Consider the following 23,991-nt stretch of genomic DNA (forward strand, 5'->3'; position numbering starts at 1 on the left):
AACCATAGGTACAAAAAAAAGTCAGAATACAAAAAAAACAATGGGAAGATTAATTTGGAGGAATGAAAATATTGTAATTAGAGAATATAAAACCAAAGATAAAGATTTTCTTTCAAGAATAAGTAGACTACCAAATAATTGTGATTTTCATTCTTTACAAGCTTATTCTTTTTGTGATGGTAAAAAATTTAACAAAAAACAAATAGAACAAAATAGATTTATTAACCAAAAAAAAATAATTTTCTATTTATTTATTATTTAATTATTTTTAGATTACTCTATTAGAAGAAGTATGACACAAAATGGATTTATTTGGGTAGCAGAAGATGATATTACAAATAAAGTAATTGGTGGTCTTTGTCTTGCTGAAAAAAGGTTAAAAATTAATGGAGTTGAAAGATTATTTTTTTATCCTTTTGATGCAATTGTTGATCCAGAATATAGAAGTTTGAGTATATTAAAAAGATTAACAGATTTGGCAACGCTAACATTTATGGAACATTATGATTTAAAACCAATCACTTATACTTCAACAAGTATTACCAACGAGAATATGGATAGATTTTATAAAAATACATCAATGAAGGAAATGGTTCAACAAGTACAACATGCTTGGAGGGTTGAACATCCATTTATAGAACCACAAAGAGATGAAAGAGTAAAAATTTGGAAAGAAAGAGATTGTCATTTGGTAAAGGAAAAATTTGATATTCATTTTAAAAATTATGAAATGGTCCCTGTTGAATTTGATGAATTATTATTTAACAAATTTTATAAACATTCTTATTTTGCTCAATTTAAAGGTAATAGAAAAAAAATAGAAAAAAAAAAATAAAATAAAAGAAATTAGACTAATTTGATTTTTTTTATAGGAGAAAATAATAAAATGATTGAAGCATCAATTAGTATTTGGGATCAAAACAAGGTTTCAACATTGGTTAATCTTACACCATCAATGTTATCAAGTAATGAAATTCGTGGTAATAGTAATCAATTGGTTGATGAAATTACATCAAGAAATACAAGACAACAACAAAATAATCCAAATCATTTCTTTCAATTATTTGGTTGTTATTCAACTGAAAATTTTAATGATCCTTTGGAATATTCTTTATTTTATGAATTATTAAAATTTGTTCATAATGATTGTTTAAATGTAAATAGAAAAACAAAAACAAAAAAGAAATCAAAAAGTCTAATAATTTTCTATTTTTTTCTATTTAGATGGGAGTTGAATATTTATTTATTGGATTATCAAAAACTGATCCAATTGATAGATATTTTCCTTTGTTACCAGGAATTAAAAGTTTACCATTTGTAATGCATTTTTGTCTTGGTAATGAAGAAGATCATGCATTACAAAAATTAAACAAAAATCCATTCTTTCAAGATCCAAGAGATTATGGTATCTTATTACTTTATGCTGATACTAATAATAATTTAAAACCAAAATTCTAAATAAACAAAAGAAATCTCTAAATCTTTTATTTTATTTTTCTCTTATAAATGTCTATCAATTAAAGTACCAGTACTTGAACCAAGAGGCATAACTGGAGGAGTAAGATTTGTATGAGAGGGATCAGAGTCGGAATCTGAATTTTCTTTTAATTGATTTGATTTCCAACGTTGAACCAATTCATCAATGAGAGCAAATTGGGTATCCCACTTTGTATTGTATAAAAAGGGACGGTGATCATAACGATTGTCATCTGGTGAATAGGCTTCGGCATGGTACGAAGGAGTGATGGTTGTCATTTTGTGACGATTGATGGAATAGTAGTAAAAGAATCGTTTGACCTTTTCGGCTACTTTTGGTGGTTCTAGATGACTCCATTCACTGACCAAACGTTCATACATGGATACTGGTCCGCACTTGTGAATCTTGCGAAGTTTACCAAACACTGACAACTCGTCATAGGTCATACCCATGTCGGCCTCGTCAGATTGTACATATTCCTTGGTGACTGGTTCGAGTTCGGCGGTTGGTGTGGCTGTGAGTACTTGGGCAATCGATGGAATATTTCTTTCGCGTGATGCCCATTCTATAAAGATTCTAAGATCATTCTTGCTAATACCTCCAATTGGATTAATGTCGGCCGATGAACAATCATACTTTGTCATGTATCCACGAAGTGACTCGTCACAATTGGCACTACCCAACACGAGTAGACTGCCTTCTCTTCCATGATCCCAAAGCAAGAGTGATGCCAAATGATAAGATGCAACCATTCTACTACGTGCTTGGACGTTTTGGAGTGCTAGATTCTCACGATTGCTTCCACCATGTACCTTGAAACGTGGTTGGTTCTTGGATACCTGTCCAAACATGCTTCCAAAGGCTGTAGTCACTTCTTCAATATCAACTTCTTTGTGGACGGCACCAACGTCGGCTGCAATCTCGGCAGCACGCTTTCTAGTCTCGTCTGAGCTGTTCTTTGTACCTAGATAGGCAGTGTAAAAGATACGACTGGCAAATTCCTTGGCATTGGTGGGGATATAGTCTGGACCGGCACCTGCAATTCTTTGTGCATCGGCAATCACTTGTCGGTTACCCTTGCCAGCATCCAACACAACCAATTGACACATGATGGCGACAATGGCTGCTGTGGCTGCACTGTCTGCACCACCACTCAATGGCAAAAAGTAACCACCCAATCCACTACGACGGAGGTAGTCCCACAACCAACATGCTGGTCCAAATCCAATCTCTTCGGCTGGGGTGATGTACTTTATGGGGATGGGTTGTGAAGCTGATCCCTTGTATGTGGTCAAGTGTTGGTCACATAGTACACGGGGAAATTCTTTGGTAAGAGTTGCCTGAGCACAACGACTCATAAACGATGCACGTGCACTGCGCACTTCATCCAAATCGATGGTTGCAGTGATCACCTCTACATCGACCAAAGAGAATTGACTACCTTGTGCAACACACTCACCATTGACCATGATCATACAACATCCGTCAAAGTAGAGACGTCCACCATCACATCCTTGCTGATTGGCATATAGATAGATACCTCCACTCTTGCTTGTTGCTGATGTAATCAAATCGACACGTTGCTTTAACTTGCGCAGTTGGTGATGTGAACCACTACCATTAGCAATCATCTCGACACCATCCAATCCCATCTCTATGTGTGGGCTGTTGGGTAGGAAAAGCTCCTCGCACGTTTCATTGGCAATGGCAGTGTCACGAGTCGCGATAATAGCATCTCCAATCACACACGTTGTCTGTCCAACAATGTCGGCAATCACCTTTGGTAGTGGAAAGATCTCGGTGGTACGGGACTTTAACCACGGTGTAAACCATCTGTTTTCTCTATAGTTGCCGTCCATTGCCAATGCCTTTTTGGGGCAAATCATCACGATCCTTTGATCGCTGAGAATGACTCGGCAGTTGTATCGAACATTCTTGTGCAACACTGGCATACCAACATCTACAATAATGTCTCTTGTCAACTCGGGGTCCTTTAACAGTGCCATCAATGATTGCCAACTGTGCAACATTGTATCTTGTTCATAGAAATGATCTTCACATCCATATCCTGGTATCTCTAATTCTGGTCCTAATCTATATATTGCTCTAAAAAAAAAAGAGGGTTTAGAGATAGATAAAAGAGATAGAGATATATAGATTTAGATTAGATTTCTTGTTACCCTTTAGATTTTGCAATTTTAATAGATTCTATGATTCTTTCTAGATTGCCTTTAAAATCTAATGCCCATTGATTTAAATTACAAGTTGCTACTGTAATTAATCTCATTTCTCTCTCTCTTTGTAATATATAGATATAAATATAGAAAAGAATAAATAATGAATAGAGTGAAATTGTAAATTGTTTTTTTAATATCAAAAAAAAAAAAAAAAAAAAAAGGGTGTTTTTATTTATTTTTCTATTTTCATCACAATGACGACGAAACCCCTATCAAAAAAGATGGCATCAGACGATTATATGTTTCAAATAGATTGGTTGCCGAAAGACGATTACAAACCCAGATACAGCGATCGGAGGATCAGTGCCTAAAACTGACGTCTTAGACCGCTCGACCAAACAATCTTGATGACGGCTCAAAGTGACAAAACTATAACGACCCGAAAAAAAAAAATGGAGATGCAACAATCAGCAGCGTTCTGAGCGGCAGCAAAAACGATGATTGCTGTGGGATTTGAACCCACGCCCCGGAGGATCAGTGCCTAAAACTGACGTCTTAGACCGCTCGACCAAACAATCTTGATGACGGCTCAAAGTGACAAAACTATAACGACCCGAAAAGTTTTTGGCCCAAATTGGAATTCCATGAAAAAATTGGAAAGATCGATTTATTGTTCGATCCGCAATTGAAGAGCCCATTACACCCTTTTCACCACGACCCGAAAATAGTCGCGCTCCCCGATCCAAGATATACGAGAATAAAAAATAAAATAGTATTCATTTTATTGGGGGACAGTTTTGATTTTTAATAAGAAAATTCTAGAGATGAAAAGAAGATACGATCCGTCTTGACATATTTTTATTATTCAATCAAAATCTATTTATGAAAACATGATAAAGATGAAATATCCCAGATCTTGAGTTTGTGAATTATCAAAATTAAAATTGATAAATGTCATTGATTACAAACATGTTCTCAAATGAACAACACCTATTGATTTGTGTAATCTCTTCTTTCCAACTTATTCCTCAGTGTTATTTATGGTTGTTGGTGAAATCAAATTGACAAATGTCATTGATTACAAACATGTTCTCAAATGTACAACACTTATTGATTTGTGCCATCATAAAGACCTATACTACTACCTTTACCTGTTGTTCTTTATAAATACCACTACTCTTATAGATGACAAATCAATTTCATTATTTACATTCATTAAAAAATGAGTGATTATTTAAAAATGACACTCCATTGGTCAAGAAAGGGTGCACCACATGGAAATCTATCTACCTATCTTGAAACTTGTGCAGCATTTGAGAAAGGTCCCATTTGCGATCATTGTCAAATATATGGTCACGGTCAATTCCATTATTATCATGGTAAATATAAAAGAAATTGTATATGTTTTATCTGTAAACAGTATGTTATTTAACTATTAATTAATCTCACTACTATATATTAATTCTTTTCTTTTACAGGTCAAAGGAAATCGCTCTTTTCTTTAAAAAACGAGCCGCGAGCACAAAACGTACCCACTTGTTAAAATATGGTGAGATTGGTGATTACGATATCGATGAGGACTATCTCATTGAATTGAACGATGACCAAGGCCATTTGTGTGCCGTCCTAAAGATACGACTCCGTTTTGACAGCAAGGAACATTGTATGGCCAGCGTCGATAGAATCAACAACTCGATCACCTACACGAAAATGAATGTCCGTATCACTTGCCTCGAGGTAAACACCTCGGCAAAATGGTCACCATTTGATATCCATTACCTCATCGAAGGATTCTTCCAACCTGATCCGACAGACAGTCAACTTGAATCGTATTATGATGAGTACTCTATGTTTGAGGATCTGAAAACCGCCTATGACTCGACCAAACCTGGTGCCAGCCGACGAACCCGATCGCTCGAAGGAGAGAAAGAAATCTCTTTCATCTTTTTAGTTCTTTTGTATTTCTTTCAAAAGGGTCGCAGTTGGTACACCCGTGCCATTCTAGGTGTTCCTCCACACGAACGACACATTACTCATCATCCATCTGCCGCCTCTCCCGAGCGACTCAACGTATTGAAGGACTATACTCTCGAAAATACGGTCTTGATCGATCTCCGATGCCAATCTTCCAACTATCGTTCCACCTACACTGACCCAGAAGACTATGATGAAGGAGACGGTAACTGGACCGAGATGAAGTTCTACTATGTTATGTATGCCCAACATTGCTGCCATTCCAAACCACGTATCCTTCCAATGTACTATGAAGATTGGCTTGCCGACAACCAAGAGCTTGAAACCATAAAGTTAAAGTTCTCAAAGAAGAACACAGACGAATGAACTTTATCGATCATGCTATATTTCTAATGGATGAAATCGATAGAGATCGTCTTACTTTGAGAGAAGCTATTGATATAGTATAAAAAGTACAAATTATTATAGTAGTAATTCTCTTTCAATTAATGATCATGATGATTAACATTAATTGTACAAATAATAATAAATATAAACAATAAAATTAATCTTTTAAATCATTTCAAAAGAACATGTGATATGAATATTTTATTATCTCTATCTAAAATTAATCCCCTCATTCCTCTTCATTTATTATTCTTTCAGGTATATTTACAATTATGATTTATTTGTTACATATATATTATTTTGTTTCCATTCCAATGATGTTAATAAAAAGTCTCAATTTTAGAGTTTATAGTTTGACAACAAATTGGACAAGTTTTCAAGTTTAGGTTCTTTGAGCAAGGTAAACACAAGCAACTGACCACAAGGTGAAAGAACAACTTTGATTGGATTATCGAGACAGATGGAACAGAGTTTTTGTTCTTCCAAATTTCTTTTCTCTTTTTGAAGCTTGTCTACCTTTGCCATCAATTGTTGGTAGAATTTAGGAAGGCTCTTTTGATTAGTCTCTACCAACGTTTGAAGTTCTTTATAATCCAACTCTTCCAAATTGTCACCTTGCAAGTGTTGATGTTGTTTTTCGAGTACATCAAACCGTGATTGTAATGCTGTATTTTGTTGAATGGCCTTTTTTTCGAGTACATCAAATTGTGATTGTAATCCTTTCTTTTGTTCTTGCAAGTGTCGATGTTGTTTTTCGAGTTCATCAAATCGTGATTGTAATCCTTTTGTTTGTTGAGTGGCTTTTTTTTCGAGTACATCAAATCGTGATTGTAATCCTTTGTTTTGTTCTTGCAAGAGATGATGTTGTTTATCGAGTGCATCAAATCGTGATTGTAATCTTTGTTTTTCAGAACCATCTTTCTTTATCTGACCATTTTGTTGTTGAATAGTTTGTTTTTGTTGATCATTCAAGAGTAAAAGAGCTTCGTTTTGCTTTTTCATTGCTTCAAATTCTTGTTTCATTTTTTGCTCCAATTCTTCTTTAATTTTTTGTTCCAACTCTTCTTTAAGCTTTTGCTCCTCTTGATCTTTAATATGTTGAAAAGGATTAACCAAAAGGGGTATATTACTACTACTACTACTAGCACCAAACATAAAAGATGGTGAAGAGGTAATTGGTTGTGGCTGTACCAAAGATAACCCCCCAATATCCAATTGCGAAGAGGTAGTAATTGGTTGTGGCTGCATCAGTTGTTGTTGTTGAAGTTGTTTTTGTTGTTGAGTGTGTTGTTTTTGAATGAGTTGAAGTTCATGTGGAAGAATTTGTTGTTGCTCAAGTAGTTTTTGTTGTTGAAGTAGTTGTTGTTTAGAGAGGGGCTTACCATCTTTGGTTTGTTTTGGTAAATCCAATGGCTCTAATTTCATACTACCATGGATGGGTCAAATCCTCCTCCAGTAGTCATAGGCCAAGGGACAGTTTTTCCATCCTTTGTTACCTCGACCGCTCCGTGTGGAATAGGTGGAGGATTTTGAATATGATCTATTGCTTTTGCTCTTTGTCTAACTGCAAAGGTTTTCCTAAATGTCATCTGGTTCATACCCGAGGGAGGTCCATCACCAAAAACCATGTTATCAAGTCGTGAACTTCTTTACATTATTGCATCAGGATGTGCTGTTTGTTGCTCTAATTTCATAAATGGGTTATCAACGAGTTGTAACACTGTCTTGAGGTAAGTATCCTTTGCTTTTTGCATAGCTTCCTTTGATCCAAAAAACTGTTCCAGTGACGGAGGTATATGTGTAATCGTTTCACCCGTCTTTAGCAAAATAATAGCTAAAGTTACAAATAATAGAGTTTAATAAGAAAGAAAGATATAAAGAGATCACTATTCATACATACACTTTTGATTGGGGTTAAACATTTTCTCTGAGGTCTTTGAGATACTCTATCTCTATCTCTATAACTCGAGTATATATGAAAAAAATAACGACAAATATAGTTAGTTGATAAAAATTGTTTTTGTCTTGGCGAATAATTAAAATTAATTAAAAATAATATTGATAAAGAAAAGAAAATTTATTATTGTTTAATTAATTAAAAAGAGAATCTTGTATTGTTTCATTCATTCGGTCCAATTGACTCTCACCAAATCATAATCCTCTGGGTTCAATATAGGATGATTTATAATTGGTTCATCTTCAAAGATAGATCTACCTATATTGAACCTGTGGATTATGATTGGTAATCAATTACTGTATTTTCCAGTGTATACTATCTATCGTTGACCAATCCCCAAATTTGGCCCTTCCTTCATAGAAAAGGATAAGAGCAATAGTTAATATCAAAGTATATTCTTACCATTAGACATAATCTTCATCAATTAAAATCTATCTCTCTTTTTATCTGTTATCTTTTGTAAACTGTTTCAAAAAAGGGAATGAATACGTAAAAGAGGTTGTTCTTCAAAAAAAAATAAAACTTTAAATTGAATTAATTCAATTTTGTTTTGATTGGCCCAACCCTTCCTTTTTTCAATCATTTTTAAAAAGAAGAAGAAATTTATAATGTTACAAATACTAGGAACATTTTCAGCGATATGGGGATTTTATTACATCTATCTATCACTGTGGGTCGTAAAAGAACGTAGTAGACATCAAATTAATATAGGTGATGGAACATTACAATTGATTGAATGTTTGGTCAACATAGATAAAAATAATAATAAAAAAGAAGAAAATGATAATAGTAATAAATTAATAATCAGCAATGATAGTGGTCCTATAAATGTTCATAAATACAATAGGTTGATAGCAGCTATTAGATCACATTCCAACTTTAATGAATTCATTCCACTGATTGCCATTCTATCGGCCATTCTAGAGCTTCAAAATGCAAACACCATCTATCTAATTGTATCACTATCACTACTCACAGTTGGTCGTATCATTTACGTTGCATTTGGTACTGCCAATCCTAACATGCGTGGTTGGGGAAGACATCTTGGAATCATCATTACCTTTTTAACTATCCTCTCTCATTCCATCTATTTATTATATTCCTCAAATTATCATTCAATCTATTCTCATTTTAATAAATAAAAAAGAAAAGGAACCAATATTATTATTATTTGTTGTACAAAAATCAATAATTTTATTATTTATTTAATAGTTTGATTTTGAAGTTTCTTTGATAAAAACCAATCTTTGTCTTAGTAGATAGCGCTTTGGATCGTTATATCTATTTAAGCAGACTGAACGAGAGTTATTTAAAGTTTAAATAATCAACCATTGTGATAGAATCCTAGTGAATGGTGATCCCTTGGTCTAAAAGTCAAATCATTATTGTTAAAATAATAAAGTAAGTTTAAATTTTCTTTTTTGTGATTGGTTGGTGTTCGTAGGTTAACTAATTAAGTAAAAGTCAACTTCACAACACTATTAAACCGTTCAATTTCATTGTAACTTTAAATAGACAAAGAAGGACAAGATGCATCTTTATATACCATTGCAAGTGCGCACCTGTCTATCATCAGGTGACATCAAGCTCAGTCAGTGGTCAACGATCAGCGTAGATAAGAAGCTAACGTAAAATATTTCGACCCGTTATTGTTGTATAACAAAACCAACCAATAACAGCTATTTATAGATCACCCAACCATCTTTGTGATTGATGTCTGTCGGATGGTAGATTTTTTATTCCCAGTTGCCGGTTGCTGGTTCATAGATTAAGATTGGGTCGACCCATTGTATGTACAATGATCATCAACCACAACCATCATCATGGTAGCATAATATCAACAGCAAAGCAAAGCAAAGCAAAAAGAAAGAGTAAGTATTTACCCGATGTTCACCAACCGACAGAAAAGTATAAATACCAATCACCCCCCACTACTAACTAACAATAACAACCTTTCATCATCAGCCCTATCTTGTATTATTATTATTATTATATTTTAAAAAAAATGTATAAATTAATTATTTACTTTATAGCATTAAATTGTATTATCAATCAATTCACTACTTGCATATTTGCAAATGGATCAACATCATTCCTTGACGAAAAGGATAAGATCAGCATATCTGGATTTTCTTCGGGTGGCTTTTTCGCCGTCCAATTTCACATGGCCTTTTCATCGATTATTAAAGGTGCTGCCATCATTGCTGCTGGTCCTTATTATTGTATTGTATTATAACTTGTAAATCTATAATATAATATTTATTAATTTATTAATTTATTAATTTAATTATTTATTTATTTATTTAGGCGGACAAGGAAATGCAGATATAGCAGTTGAACAATGTATGAATAATGCTTCATTAATTTCAATACCAAAATTATTAAATTATACTGAGCATGCTGAACGTACCTTTGCAATTGATTCAACTGACAATCTTGCACGTCAAAGAGTATACCTATTCTCTGGTAAATATGATTCAAGTATTCGTCCAGGTACCGTCCATAAATTAGAGGAATATTATTCAAAGTTTGTACCATTTTGGTCAATCAAGAGTGTCTACAATGTACCTGCAGAACACTCGATTGTAACTAAAACCTATGGTAACAATTGTACTTATTTCGGGTGGCCATGGATCAATCAATGTGGTTATGATACAACTTTTAATTTATTATCACATTTGTATGGCTTCTTATTCCCTGCTTCAAATACTCCTTCTTTAGCTTCAAATGTATGAAACATTGAATAATAATTATTAATATGTTGAAAAGAATAATATTAATTGTTTTTTTTTTTTTATCAAAAGATTGTTGAATTTAATCAAACTGCATTCTTACCAATTGGTACTACAAATGAATTTGCTGGATTAGACCAAAGTGCATTTGCATATGTTCCACAATCATGTAGATTATTAAAAAACAAAGGAAGTACGTATTTTTAATCTATATTCTTTAAAATATAATATAATTAATCTATCTATTATTTTAAATTAATTTAGGATGTTCATTACATGTAGCATTTCATGGATGCACCCAATCAGTATCATTTGTTAATAGTACATATTATATGAATATTGGATACAATCAAGTTGCCGACAATAATAACTTGATTATTCTTTATCCACAAGCTCTTGCAAACGCTTTGAATCCAAATGGGTAAAATTTTTTTTATTATTATTTATTAAAAAGATATTTTGAAATGTTCTAATATTGATTATTTTATTAATATGTAGATGTTGGGATTGGTGGGGATACACAGGACCAGATTATGCTACTCAATATGGATTACAAATGATCACAATCAAAAAATTGGTTTCATATGTTCTATCTGAATATATCACACCATTGTAATAGTAATATCTGCATCATAATAGTCAAAATAACTCTTTAAATAAATAAACCATGATATCCTTTTGGTTTATTCTCTTTGATAATGTTGTACAAATAATAAATTAATTATTTATTTAATCATTTGATTTTGAAGTTTCTTTAATAAAAGCCAATCTTTGTCTTAGTGAAGCAACAGTTGAAGTTAAATCTTGTGTTCCCAAAGAAGTAGACGAGGTAGATGAAGTAGAAGTAGTATTGGGTGAAATATTTGTAGTAGGTGGAGAAATATTATTATTATTATTATTAGTGTTATTTGTTGGTTGATTTCCAGCATTACTTAGGCCTCTAATACGATGTAAAGTATTTAAAGCATTGACAGTAGTACTTTTAATTTCATGTTGAGATAATCTTCTTGGATTCAATCCAGTCGTTGTGATTCCCATATTTTCACCAGACATTTGATCCGTAGAATGTTTTCCACTACCATCGCTGCCACTATCAGGTTGCATTTGATTATTTAAATAGGTATTTTGAATATCACGTAATCTTTCAGAATAATGGTTAATGTCACTAGAGGTAAGTTCAGCCTCTTCTTCTTGTTGTTTTTCCAATTGTTGTTTATCGATTTGTTGCAAGTGACGAGTGACATAATTTTGAAAGGTACCAGTAGTTTGCAAGAGGTTGGGTGTAATGTCATAATCTTTAAATTGTTTTTTAAAGTAGTAGAGATCCCACAAGCCGTCGATGGTAAGATCACGATGACCAACCTTTTTGAAAATCTCAGACAGAACTTGCTTTTGCTCAGAAACAGTTGCGCATTTAAAGTTTCTTGGCTCCTTATTTACATTTTGCATCAATGTCTGCATGTGTGACTTTCCATCCTTTCCAACACTACTTGCTACATTTACAACTGGTATCGTATAATTTTGTTGTTGTAAAATCTCTGGTGTATTTAATGGTTGTATACCCAATTCTTCAAATTTCATTTGTTGCGAAATAGCAGGAGGTGAAATATTTTGAACTATTGGTTGAACTGTTGGTTGATTGGTTATTGATTTTGTTGTCGTTGTTGTTTGATTTTCTTGAATTTTAAATAATTGTTTAAAATTATCAATACCACCTAAAAGATCGATTAAAAGATTAAAGAGTGGTTGGAATTTTTGTTGATGTTGTTGATAAGCTTGTCTACAAAAAGCGGCAAACTCATCACCTTTAATATTTAAAAGTTCAGAGGTGAGTGTTTTGGTGGTCTTTTTGGTGGTTTCATCAAGGTTTTGTTGAATGAGGAATTGATTCATCTTGGAGAGGATGATTGAAATGTCCAATTCGTCAACTTTGGCGCCGGGTGCCTTGAGTGATTTGGTGGCACGTAAAAGACAACGAACCAATAAATCATTAAACTTTTCTTGTCCTGGACGTGACCCAACCTTTGTTTTCATTTCCAAAAGTGCACAAAAGAGGGTGGTATTGTTACTGTTTTGAAGTGTACGAAGGAGTACTTGGTTGAGTGCCTTGGTGATCCATTCAAGATCGGCTTGTTGTTGAGGTGAAGAGTCGGGTTGAGCAACCAACAAACGGATAGATTCGGTGAGGACCGTCTCGAGTGAACGTACACTCGACTTTTTGGCTATAATCTCGTTAGAGTAGATGGTAATGATCGTGTGGATCAGATACTTGCACAATCTAAAGATCGATGTATCCATAAATACCTGCGCAAAGATGGATACGAGCAGCTGACTCAATACCATCAAATACTCTTCCGAGAATCTTAAAAACTTTTCTGCCAATGCTGGTTGTGCCGACGAAACAACACCAGATATTTGTTTCAACAATTCCACAGTTTGATCTATATTTTCTCTTCTATATGATTTTAATTCTTCTAAATATTCTTTAAATTTTTCTTCTTCTTCTGAACCAAATGAAGTGGATGAAATTGATGGAGATGATTGTGATTGTTGACTTGGTTGATTTGGTTGATTTGATTGAAATTGTTGTAATAATAAATTTTTATCAGTTTGAGAGAGGGTTGAAAGATATTTCCAAATTTCTTCACCAATATGAATATAGAGTTGAGAAAAACATTGAATGACCTGTTGTTTGATGAGTGGTTCACGATCATTTAATAGTTTGGCAATGGTTGGTACAGTGATTTTAAGGTTACCACAGCAGACGCCACCATGTTGATTGATGAGTTGGCCACATTCGGTAATACTTTCAAGACGTGTACGCCAATTATTGGAACGAATCACTTCCAACGTATAACGGAATTGTGATTGAGGTGGACATACTTCAGACAAGAGACGATAACATTGTTTGAGGAGACCTTTAAATGTTTCATTTGATGTACCACTCTTTTCGGCCAAGATGGGTATGAGACAACTTGCTTCATAATCAGACATGTTATATTCTACAGCTTGCATACGAACCAAAATAGTCTCTAACAGTTTCAAACTTCTCTTGAGTGATGTCAAACCCATGTCAAAAAGTTTAAACGTAACCCAACGAAACAATACATCCACGACTGATAATAATGGCATCATATCTTGTTCTGCCAATTGTATCAACATATCTACTACTTGTTGTGAATGTTGTGGATTGGCTGAAAACATCATGTTTGCAAATTCTTCACTAAAACATGATAATACTTGATCTTGAAGTGTTTCAACTGCTTCTGATGGATCTTGGTAATACCACATTTGTTGTTGATCTTTTTGTCTTGATTTTTTATCATTTGAAATTATAAATGAAGCAGATGATGAAGATGATGGAGCTCTATTATTTGTTGTAGTAGTAGTAGATGTAGTAGATGTAGTAGAAGTAGTTGGTTGTACTTTTTGAACTGGTTGAACTGGTTGAACAGGTTGAACTATTGCTTCTGGTTTTTTTGAATTTGGAGGAGGAGGTTTAGTTTTATAATATTTTTCAATAATTGGTTGAATGGTATTTAAGATGACTGGTTTAATATCACGGAACTCCTTTTTAAAGAGGTCAGGTGGAATATAAATATAAATATAAGAAAGGATGGTTTCAGCCATTGAACGAACATCATTGTTTTTATCTTGAAGACATGCAACGATTGGTTTGACCATATGAGCTGCTTCTTGACCAGACTTTAATGATCCAATGTGTTGAACGGTCCATCCCAATGCCTCTTTTCTACTGACAGCTCCATCTTGTACGATTGGTTGTGCCAGCGATGACATGAATGGGTCGATCACTCCAAGTCCCTCGATGATATGGTTCATGCAGTTGATGGCTGCGTCACGCAATGGTTTTTTGCTGTCAGACAGTATGGCAACGACACCTGGCAAGAGGATCTTTGCACTCTTGTCAAAGGTGGCTCCAGTGGCAACTGCCAACAAACTGATCAGTGACAATGTCGTAGTGACCACCTTTTGGTTCTTGTCAGAGAGGCAACCCTTGGAGAGTAGTGTGACGAGGGACCCAAGCTTGGGTTGAATCTTTCGATTAGCGTCAATGACAATACGCTCGAGATCCTCCAGTGCAGACTGACGCATCTTCCAATCGAGGTCTCCAAGGTTACCGAGAAGTGGACCGTTCAACTTTGAACTAATATCAGTTCTAGGAATAATCTCGTCAATACTGACTTTAAAAGTACGTGTTGGTGGAGACACTCTTTGTTCCTTGGTTTTGGCAACCTCCTTTTCAATCGAGTCTAACAGTGGTTTCTTTACATCTGACAAATAGTCAATGACCGATGGACCAAGTGCCAGCTTGAGTATACCAATCAATTTGATGGCAGCCAATTTAACGGGAGATTGTGTAGACTCGAGACAACTCTTTATAAAATCAAACAATGGTTTTAATAAAAAGCTTCCCACCCCAAATTCCTCTACCATTGGTGTCATCCATGCCAAACAATCCAATGTAATCTTTGGATTCTTGTGTCCTGCTGCGTATCCATAAATCATTGAAAATACAAATTGTGGTGATATACTTTCACTAGCCGTAATTAATAAATTATTTACCAAATCTTTACTTTTAATATCAATTAATTTATCAATTATATCTAAAAAAATTAAAATTAATAATTAAATACAATATACTTTTTTTTCTTTTTTTTTTTAATCTTACTATTAAAAAATAAATTAATAAGTTTGGAAGAATTTGGATCAATTTTTATAATAATAGTAAGAATTGAAATGATATTATTTGAAACTTGAGGATTTGTATCTTTCCAACCAGGTTTTTCTTGAAGGTATTGAATGATGAGTGGGGAGTATGGACCGAGTTCATCACCACCCATTGATTGAATAATGTTTTGAATTTCATCTGTTCCTTCAACACGATCCTTTAAATTGGCACTTGACAACTTGTCAAGAATCTCTTGTGAAATGATTTCTTTTAATTTTTCATTCTTGGGTGGTGCTGGAGCTGCAGCTACGGCACCGGCAGCAGCAGGTTTCTTTTGACCTGCACCCATTTCATCTGCCGATATAGAAACACTAGTAGGAGCCATTGTAATGACTGGTGCTGAAGCAGCCATTAAATCTTTGATTTTCTTCATTTTGATTGGATCCAATTGATTGAGGTAAGGTGCCATACTACGTTCTCCTATAATACCACCGAGTGCACCAAATGCCTTGGCACACGAGTCTCTGACCGACTCTACCGTATCGTTGAGTGCTTCCATGAATATTTTGGCAAGTTGTTTGGACACCTTTTGTATGTCTTGTGGTTTGCGTGTCGTCGAGATGGAACGATAGATGAAATTGAGTGTCTCTTGTTTGGTTTGTGGTACCTTGGAGGCCATCGAAACGGTCACTTCCTCTATCGTCTCACTAAAATTGAGTGAACGTGCCACGATAGAATCGAGTGATGTGCTGATTGCCTTTGTAATCAAAGGCTTCTTTTCTTTGTACAAATTCAACAACCCAGCAATAAATTGTTTACTATGACTTGTAAATCCAGTTCTCAACCCCTCTGCCAATAATCCAATACATGTAATTGCTTTTGTTGCAATTAATAAATTTGTATCTACCAATGTCTAAAAAAATAATAAATTAAAAAATATAAATAAATAACATATATTTCTATTTCTATCTTTCTATAATATTTTACCTTTTTTAAAACTTTAACCAATTCTGAATAATCAGCATTTTCAATCTTTTCAGCAGATGATAATATTTTCTGAAGATTTTCCATATGTTCTGATCTAATTTGCCATTTCTTTTCTTCAACTCCAGTCCAAAATTCAGGATCAATCTTTTTTAATACATCAACTGAATTTAACATTGTATATGGATCAATTTCTTCTACTTCAACCTCTAAAAATTAAAAAATAAACAATACAATTAATAAATGGTCTTTTTGGTTCTTTTTTTTAATTTCTTTTTTTTTTTTGTTTCTTTTTACATACTTTGAGCAGAACCACCAGCTTTAGCAGCAGCCAATGCTTTTGCAGCCTCTGATCTCATATATTTAAGAGGAGCAGCAGGTTCTTGAGGTAATTTATCAAATTGTTCTTGTAAAGCTTTCATTTGGATTGCACTTAAACTCTCCAACCACGACGATATAGTTTTACCCATCCATCTATAAATTTCAACAAGCAATGCACTTGCTTCATCTCTAACATTTTTATCTCTATGTTCAAACCATGGTGGACATTGTTTTAATATTGGTTTAATTGGTACTATTTTTGGTCCAAATGTTCTTAAAAAAAAGAGAGAGAGAGCAAAAGAGAGGTTAGTTTCAAATGCTATTATTTATACTTTTCTTTTCTTTTCTTTTTTTTTTTTTCTTTCATACTTTAAAGATTCTCTTAAACCAATGATAGAAGCAATTAATATTTTTGGTGAAGTACTAGTTGCACCCTTTAAAAGTGATTCGTTTACAGGCTCGGGTGAATCTGCTTCGATGGTTGCCAATAACAACTCTATTGTTTTATCCTTGGCTTTTGGTCTAGTCGATCCAAACCCCTTCTCGACCAACACCGATACCCATTGCGGTGCAAACTTGTTGACGGTATCACATCGATCGATAAATGCACCCAATGTATCTAATACCTTTTCTTGTGACATTGGGTTACTATCTGCTAACAATGTCTTAAATTTTGGTCCTACAAATTGTATAAAGACGAGTAAGTCAAATATGAAGATTCATTATATCTAATCGTCTCTGCAGCCGTTAGTTATATCTATGCCATACCATATTCATTATAAAGTGGACCAGTAGAATCCTCAGCAGATCTAAACTTTTGAGTCAATTCTTCATAGGCGCTCACCTTCCATTTCCAATTCTTGTGAGTTAATCTCTCCTCTAATGGTCCTGATGGTTTCTCATCATCTGCCATTATTTTTTTTTAATCAATCTTTATATCTTTTCGATCGAACCACTAATATACATGTAAAAGAAAGAAAGAAAGAAATGAAATATGAAAGTATATAATAACCAATATATAGATAGATAGAAAGAGATGATGATGATGAAGTACTCAATGATTCATTCTGCTCAAAAAGGTAGGTAGAGACTAAAAAAAAAAAAAAATTAAAAAATCAAAAAAGGAGGGAAACTCTAATTTTTAAATAGTTTGTGTACTTCCTTGTTATTTAATTATTTATATATATATATTATTGATTATATGATTTTAAATTTATAATCATTTCAAATTGAGTAAAAGAAGGTTGAAGATTAAATAGACCAAATAATTCATTGGTTGTTGGAGTGGATGAAGAGTCGCGTGAATCAATCGTAATACATTTAAATGGTGTAGGATTGGTCTCGTTGCAATAATCAATACAAAGAGATTGTAGTAGTATCTTGGCATCACTTGATGAATCGAATCGGTATTGTGAAATGAGACCAAGTTGTTTCTTGACAAGTAGGAATGATTTGCTGTCTTGAAGGTACCGATATTCAACTTGATCAGAGTCTGTCTTTAGACACCCTACTTTGCCCTCCCATTGCGGTGCGTACAACATGTCTGGTACGACTGAATAATCTATATCTGCACCATACTTTACTTGTACTAATCTCTTGATTTGTTCATTGTCAATGATAACTTGTGTAGCACCATCATCCAATGTCAATTGTTGTTGTAGTTGTTGTAGTTGTTCTAATACGATTGGTTTAATGTCACCTTTAACAGTTTGCAAATGACGATGAATATGAAAACCAACAGAGGTGTATGCTTTGACAGCCTTTTCATTGATCGATATGACTTCGAGTTGTATTTGTTCAATACTCTTTTCTTTTGCTAGTATAGGGATTGCGTGTTGGTAGATACATTGTACCAATCTTTTGCCTCTATACTCTGGTACCACTCCAGTGATACAATTGTATGCATTCACACCATCAATACCCAATACTACAAACCCAACCATTACCCCATCCCTCTTTGTATAGGCTGCAAAGCTATACTTGTAATCTACCATGCCCATTCTCCATCTAGAGATAAAGTAGTCATCTGCCACTTGACTGAAATTAACAAAGTAGTCTGAGAATGCAAGTCTCGAACATTGAACTATATCCTTGGGATCAGTACCCTCCAATGACTTTATGATTATAATCTCCTCTTCTTGGGTAGAGTTGTTGTTGTTGTTGGTATTGGGGAAGGTAGGTGGTTGTATCGTATGCTCCATTATATCGGTATGTTGGGTTTTGCTGTGTGTAAGCGGACAAGGTACCTAGGTTGTTCGTAGGATAGGTGGTATGGAATTGATAGAGATGGATGAACAGAATCGATTGAATCGACAAAGACAAGGGATGATACCCCCTAGCAAAGCCAACACAACAGCGTCGTTAGGTTTTGAAAAAAAAACCAAAACAAAAAACGCTTCAATCTCCCATCTGTTCTCGAGCCACCTTGTTGGGCGTGTCTCTGTGTATCAGGTCGAACCAACCATCAACACAAGCTCTATTGAGGATGAGGTGCAGTCAAGCAAAAGTGTTGTTCTCCTTTTGATCAAACGAGCATCGGCATGCGATACAGATATTTCAATTGATCTCTCAATAGATAGTGTGTCTAGACACAGACACAAAGCAACAGCCTGATCACAAACAAACACTTACTTGGTTTATTGGTGTCTGTTCTTTTTTTAATGATATCCAAGATTTGACCGGAGTCTTTTTTTTGATGTTGACGCGAGGAACAAGAGCCAAACCCGAACAAAAATTAAAAAACTCGCATCAACACATACCCCCCGTTCCTGCTTGTGTGATGGGTAGCTTCTTATTCTTGGGTGAAAGCGATTTAGTTGCAATCAACGCCCTCCCTCTTCACAATCACTTTCTTTTTTTTTTTTTTCTCTCAAAGCCCCTTTGGACACACATCTTTTTTCTATTGGCCATCTCTCGTTTCGTACACCATCATCATTCAGACAACAAACTAAAAAAAGAAAAAGAAAAGACAAGAGAGAGAGACTGTTAGCAAGCAACACTACTACAACTACAACAACAGCATTACACAAACAAACAAACAATAAGAGAAAAATAGACAAAAAGACACAACAAGGACAAACCAACCAACACACTGATACAACAACAATAACAAACACAAAAACAAACAAAACTTGCTACAGAAACCTTTTATTTATTTGTTTTAGGTAGTTGTTATAACAACAAACAACAACACAAACAAAAAGAGAGGAGGACACATCACATCTCTAGGCTAGGTTTGACAAAGGAGAGAGAAGAAGACAACAACAACAAGGCATAATAATAATAATCTATATTTATTTATTTAATTTTTTCACATCACTCCCTCCCTCCCTCCCTCTTCCTCTATCTTGCCACCACCCTTTTTGAAACAAACATGAACTCAAAGGTTACAAGTTTGTTTGTTTTAGTGTTTTTGATTTGTTTGGCTTGTCAGATTTTCATTGTAAAAGCCCAAACAGGTAAGTCACCAATGTCGCAATGACCGAAAAAGGCAACATCAAAACCCCCCAACACGTTGATCAAGCCTTGTCTTTTGTTCAAACCATAAAAAAATCTAATTTCTCTTTTTGTCTCTCTCTTTTTTCTTTCTATTTCCATTTGTAGATTTAAATTCACCTAGCTTGGACATTACGAGATTATTACCAACGACGATAGACGTTCATTATACAGTCCAAGGAGGCGACGGCACACCCGTCACAACCCAAGTTTTCCTCAATCAACAATTGGATACCATTTCCAATTGCAACGACACTGATTGTACTTTTAATTCACTCAATCCCGAACAATCCTATAATATTACCATCCTTTTCACAGATGCTACCACTTTTACAAATATTACTCAAATCATTAATACTCCATCATGTAAGTCGAATATAAATAGTTTATCGAAAGTAATTTTGATTCACAATATTTATTTATTATTTTCCCTTTTTCCCTTTTTAGATTTAAATGAACCAATTTTAAATTCAAAAGATGTTCATACAACATGGATAACATTAAATTTGACATTGAGTGGAGGCGACAATTCACAAGAATATCTTATCGACATTACATCTGTAGGTAACGTCTCACCAAGTATGACGTTTACCTGCGAGCTAAATAATACTTTTGAGATTTGTACCATTGACAATCTCATCGACAATACAGACCAATCACTTTTGGTCAAAATAACCAATGGCAATCAAATCAATTCTACTACCATTTCTTTTAAAACTTTTCAATGTAAATATTTAGTATTAATAATATTCGTTGATCATCATCATCATTATTTCTAACAAATATATATATATTTTATTTATATTTAGCTATTCAACTAGTAAATTTAACATATGAAGTACTACCAAATGTTAAAGGAGTTAATTTTACATATAATTTGGTTGGTGGATTGGGAGATTCTATTGTCACGAATGGTTATGGCTGCAACAATACAGATTGTCTTATTTCTTATTCATACCTCATTCAAGGAACCAATGCAACATTTACATTCATCATTGAGAATGACAATACCATTTTAACTTTTCCAGTCACCCTGTATATACCTTGGTCAGGTAAGAAGAAGAAGAAGAAGAAGAATATAAATATTTATTTGTGGATATTAACCAACATTTTCTATTTTCTATATATAGCAAACAACCTTTTTACGATCGCTACACAACTTGTTACGGCCACATCATTTGGTATAAGAAGTAATTATGATGGAAATCCACAAACAAAACGGTACACAATCTATGTCAATAATGTATTACAAACACATTGTAGTAACAATGTAGATCTATGTCAAATGACTGGGTTATCGGCAGCAACAGCCTATTTCATTACTGGATCCGTTTATGATGGTCAATTTAATTTCACTAGACCAGCTACAAGTCCTGTTAATGTTAGAACTCAAGTTGGTAAGTAGTAAAAGACTTAAATATATAGAGGTTATTTACTAAAATTATGATTATTATTATTATTTTTTAAAGCAATTAATACACCAACACTGACACAAACGATTACAACTAAATCTATTAAAATTGATTATTCGATTCTTGGAGGTGCTACTCAATCCGCTTTAAAGAGAAATTATGTACAATTGAATGGTGTCAATGTGACTGGATGTACTCAAGCCACTTGTACAATGAATAATCTTAAAGATGGTACAACTTACAATGTCACTGTTGTTTTTACAAGTGAAGGTTATGTTGTTCTTGCTTCAAGAATGATGACAACTTTTAAAAGTATTTAGAAAAACAATATCACAATCAATCACATTTGTTTTACTTACTTTTTTTTTTTTTTTTTTTTCCAAAAGATATAACAGCACCAATTATTAATTTTTCAAGAGGATATGGAAAACTTGTAGTTAATTGGGTAACATTATATGGTGTACCAGGAACAAGTCGTTACAATGTATTTGCCAATGGAACCATTGTTACAGGATGTTCCAATTTATTGGCTTCGAGTTGTGTTGTTTCAAACTTACAAATTGGTGAAACCTTGGATTTCAGAGTAGATGTAACAAATGATGATGATCTATCAAATAATACAAATAGTTATTTTATTATTCCAGGTATGAGAGAAAAAAAAAGAAAAAGAAAAAAGAGAGAGTAAAAAAGAATCAACAAAAGAGGATGGATAATTAATTGTTATTTTTTATTTTAAATAGAACCAACATTATCAGTAATAACAACAACAACAACATTTGATTCAATTATATTAAATTGGACAGAAAGTATTAGTAGTATACCTTTGGAGCAAACTACATATACTGCAATGATTTCATTTGATTCTTTTACTTGGTTTAGAAAATGTCTAAATACCGCCTCACTCTCTTGTGTCTTTGATAATTTACCTCAAAACACTACCTATAGTACCCGAGTGGATATTAATAGTCCTGGATTTTCACCAAATGAAAATTATAAATCACTTACAACTTTATTTTCAAATGGTAAAAAAAAAAACAAAAGATAAAAAGAAAGAAAGATATAATAATCTTTTTGAAATAATAATAATATTAATCCAAATTTTATTTATTTTTATTATTTTAGAAACAATAACATGTCCAAAATCAAATTCACAAGTCCAATGCAATGGAAAAGGAACATGTGTAGAAGGTATTTGTCAATGTGATGTTGGATTTACAGGACATGCTTGTGAGTGGAAATTAAATGATAGTAGCAAGGTTGCTATAAAGTCATCTTCAAACAAACCATTGTTGGACTTTGGCAATGGGGAGGGATACCAATTTTCAATGTCTCGTTTGGTCGAAGTCGATGCAAATGGAGCTACAGTGGCTACTATTGATATTGCTACTGAGATTTGGGAGTTGGTCACGTCCAACATTGCCATTATCACTCACCCTACCAATGGCAGTCCGGTTTCACAAGTGCGTCGTGTTTATATCCTCTCCAAGAACAGTCCAAACGCTGCGCTTGCCGATAATATTGCCATCACGTTTACACAATTGGTTCCAATCGCAGGGACACTGGGCGACAACTATCCATACGAGTTTGCTGGTGACGACTTTGCGGTCACATATGGTGCCGTCAAGTTTACAATTCGTGTGTCCAAATGGGCATTTACATCATTTGACAATCAGTTGCAGATTCACAGCGAGCTCACTGTTGCCCCGGCCTGTCTAACCTCACCCGTCTCACTCACCTTTGACAACAATGCCAATCGATCTTTTGCACTTGTCTATTCACAGTTCCAATCCAAGGGACGTTCCGTCTATTCTCGTTTTATCAATCGTGCCATGTCTGATGCCTTGCCACGTGCAGTCTCACACAAAATGACCCAATCCTCTACCAGTTTCAATGGTTCCTACACTACAAAGGCCACCATCATCTCGACCTTTGGCAATTTCAGGAGCCAACTTCTCTATGATCCAGATTTTGCTGCTTCCGGCCTCACCACACCACTCTGTGCTTCTCCAACCACCGGTGGCGGAGCAACCACCACCACCTCTTCGACTACCGCTTCAGGAGACACTACGTCTACCACCACCTCTGGAGGTGAGTCAAACCCTTCAACAGAAGATGAAAGTGCATGGAAAATTACAGTTGGTGTGGTAGTAGGTGTAGTTGGATTGGCACTTGTCGCCACTGCCATCTTTCTTACTCGCCAAAGATACATGATGAAATCTAGACAAGGCCAACCCAAGAGAAAAAAACAAAAGAATTCAAATCGATTTGGTATCGATTTGGAAAAAGTTGGAGGAAACAATTAAAAACCATTTCCTCATCGACATTATAAAAATTAATAATCAAATACTACTACTACTACTATATATATAAAGTAAACCATTTCAA

General features: G+C 34.2%; 9 protein-coding genes and 1 non-coding gene across 10 annotated transcripts; 5 read left to right on the plus strand and 5 right to left on the minus strand.

Annotated features, from left to right (window-relative positions):
• Positions 1 to 40: 40 nt before the first annotated feature.
• DFA_09436 (uncharacterized protein) lies at positions 41 to 1,444 on the plus strand (the record flags this gene model as incomplete). The annotated part of the gene is made up of 5 exons (XM_004354734.1): positions 41 to 179; positions 273 to 803; positions 873 to 1,156; positions 1,225 to 1,353; positions 1,391 to 1,444. The coding sequence occupies 5 exons, from the start codon at positions 41 to 43 to the stop codon at positions 1,442 to 1,444; spliced, it is 1,137 nt and encodes a 378-aa protein (XP_004354786.1).
• Positions 1,445 to 1,500: 56 nt separating this feature from the next.
• nadsyn1 (glutamine-dependent NAD(+) synthetase) lies at positions 1,501 to 3,764 on the minus strand (the record flags this gene model as incomplete). Its single annotated transcript, XM_004354735.1, has 2 exons — positions 1,501 to 3,583; positions 3,658 to 3,764. The coding sequence occupies 2 exons, from the start codon at positions 3,762 to 3,764 to the stop codon at positions 1,501 to 1,503; spliced, it is 2,190 nt and encodes a 729-aa protein (XP_004354787.1).
• Positions 3,765 to 4,152: 388 nt separating this feature from the next.
• DFA_09438 lies at positions 4,153 to 4,232 on the minus strand. Its single transcript has one exon. It is a non-coding gene; the product is annotated as a tRNA-Leu (tRNA).
• A 644-nt stretch (positions 4,233 to 4,876) lies between these two features.
• DFA_09439 (uncharacterized protein) lies at positions 4,877 to 5,994 on the plus strand (the record flags this gene model as incomplete). Its single annotated transcript, XM_004354736.1, has 2 exons — positions 4,877 to 5,073; positions 5,133 to 5,994. 2 exons carry the CDS (start codon positions 4,877 to 4,879, stop codon positions 5,992 to 5,994), a joined length of 1,059 nt encoding a protein of 352 aa, XP_004354788.1.
• Positions 5,995 to 6,219: 225 nt separating this feature from the next.
• Positions 6,220 to 7,440, minus strand: DFA_09440 (uncharacterized protein; the record flags this gene model as incomplete). The annotated part of the gene is made up of 2 exons (XM_004354737.1): positions 6,220 to 6,225; positions 6,424 to 7,440. The coding sequence occupies 2 exons, from the start codon at positions 7,438 to 7,440 to the stop codon at positions 6,220 to 6,222; spliced, it is 1,023 nt and encodes a 340-aa protein (XP_004354789.1).
• A 201-nt stretch (positions 7,441 to 7,641) lies between these two features.
• DFA_09441 (uncharacterized protein) lies at positions 7,642 to 9,114 on the plus strand (the record flags this gene model as incomplete). The annotated part of the gene is made up of 3 exons (XM_004354738.1): positions 7,642 to 7,745; positions 8,338 to 8,362; positions 8,566 to 9,114. The coding sequence occupies 3 exons, from the start codon at positions 7,642 to 7,644 to the stop codon at positions 9,112 to 9,114; spliced, it is 678 nt and encodes a 225-aa protein (XP_004354790.1).
• A 656-nt stretch (positions 9,115 to 9,770) lies between these two features.
• DFA_09442 (uncharacterized protein) lies at positions 9,771 to 11,177 on the plus strand (the record flags this gene model as incomplete). Its single annotated transcript, XM_004354739.1, has 6 exons — positions 9,771 to 9,843; positions 10,006 to 10,194; positions 10,280 to 10,701; positions 10,777 to 10,897; positions 10,969 to 11,125; positions 11,159 to 11,177. The coding sequence occupies 6 exons, from the start codon at positions 9,771 to 9,773 to the stop codon at positions 11,175 to 11,177; spliced, it is 981 nt and encodes a 326-aa protein (XP_004354791.1).
• Positions 11,178 to 11,433: 256 nt separating this feature from the next.
• mtaA (XMAP215 family protein) lies at positions 11,434 to 17,612 on the minus strand (the record flags this gene model as incomplete). Its single annotated transcript, XM_004354740.1, has 6 exons — positions 11,434 to 15,329; positions 15,395 to 16,307; positions 16,382 to 16,587; positions 16,680 to 16,972; positions 17,069 to 17,378; positions 17,468 to 17,612. The coding sequence occupies 6 exons, from the start codon at positions 17,610 to 17,612 to the stop codon at positions 11,434 to 11,436; spliced, it is 5,763 nt and encodes a 1,920-aa protein (XP_004354792.1).
• Positions 17,613 to 17,889: 277 nt separating this feature from the next.
• Positions 17,890 to 18,900, minus strand: DFA_09444 (GCN5-related N-acetyltransferase; the record flags this gene model as incomplete). The annotated part of the gene is made up of 1 exon (XM_004354741.1): positions 17,890 to 18,900. The coding sequence occupies one exon, from the start codon at positions 18,898 to 18,900 to the stop codon at positions 17,890 to 17,892; it is 1,011 nt and encodes a 336-aa protein (XP_004354793.1).
• A 1,172-nt stretch (positions 18,901 to 20,072) lies between these two features.
• Positions 20,073 to 23,909, plus strand: DFA_09445 (uncharacterized protein; the record flags this gene model as incomplete). The annotated part of the gene is made up of 9 exons (XM_004354742.1): positions 20,073 to 20,157; positions 20,303 to 20,560; positions 20,642 to 20,920; positions 21,004 to 21,246; positions 21,325 to 21,591; positions 21,664 to 21,918; positions 21,993 to 22,250; positions 22,347 to 22,628; positions 22,729 to 23,909. 9 exons carry the CDS (start codon positions 20,073 to 20,075, stop codon positions 23,907 to 23,909), a joined length of 3,108 nt encoding a protein of 1,035 aa, XP_004354794.1.
• Positions 23,910 to 23,991: the final 82 nt, after the last annotated feature.

This window comes from Cavenderia fasciculata (genome assembly GCF_000203815.1).
Source record: "Cavenderia fasciculata unplaced genomic scaffold Scf_EU5ZYIE01DZOHE-5, whole genome shotgun sequence".
Classification (NCBI taxonomy): domain Eukaryota; phylum Evosea; class Eumycetozoa; order Acytosteliales; family Cavenderiaceae; genus Cavenderia; species Cavenderia fasciculata.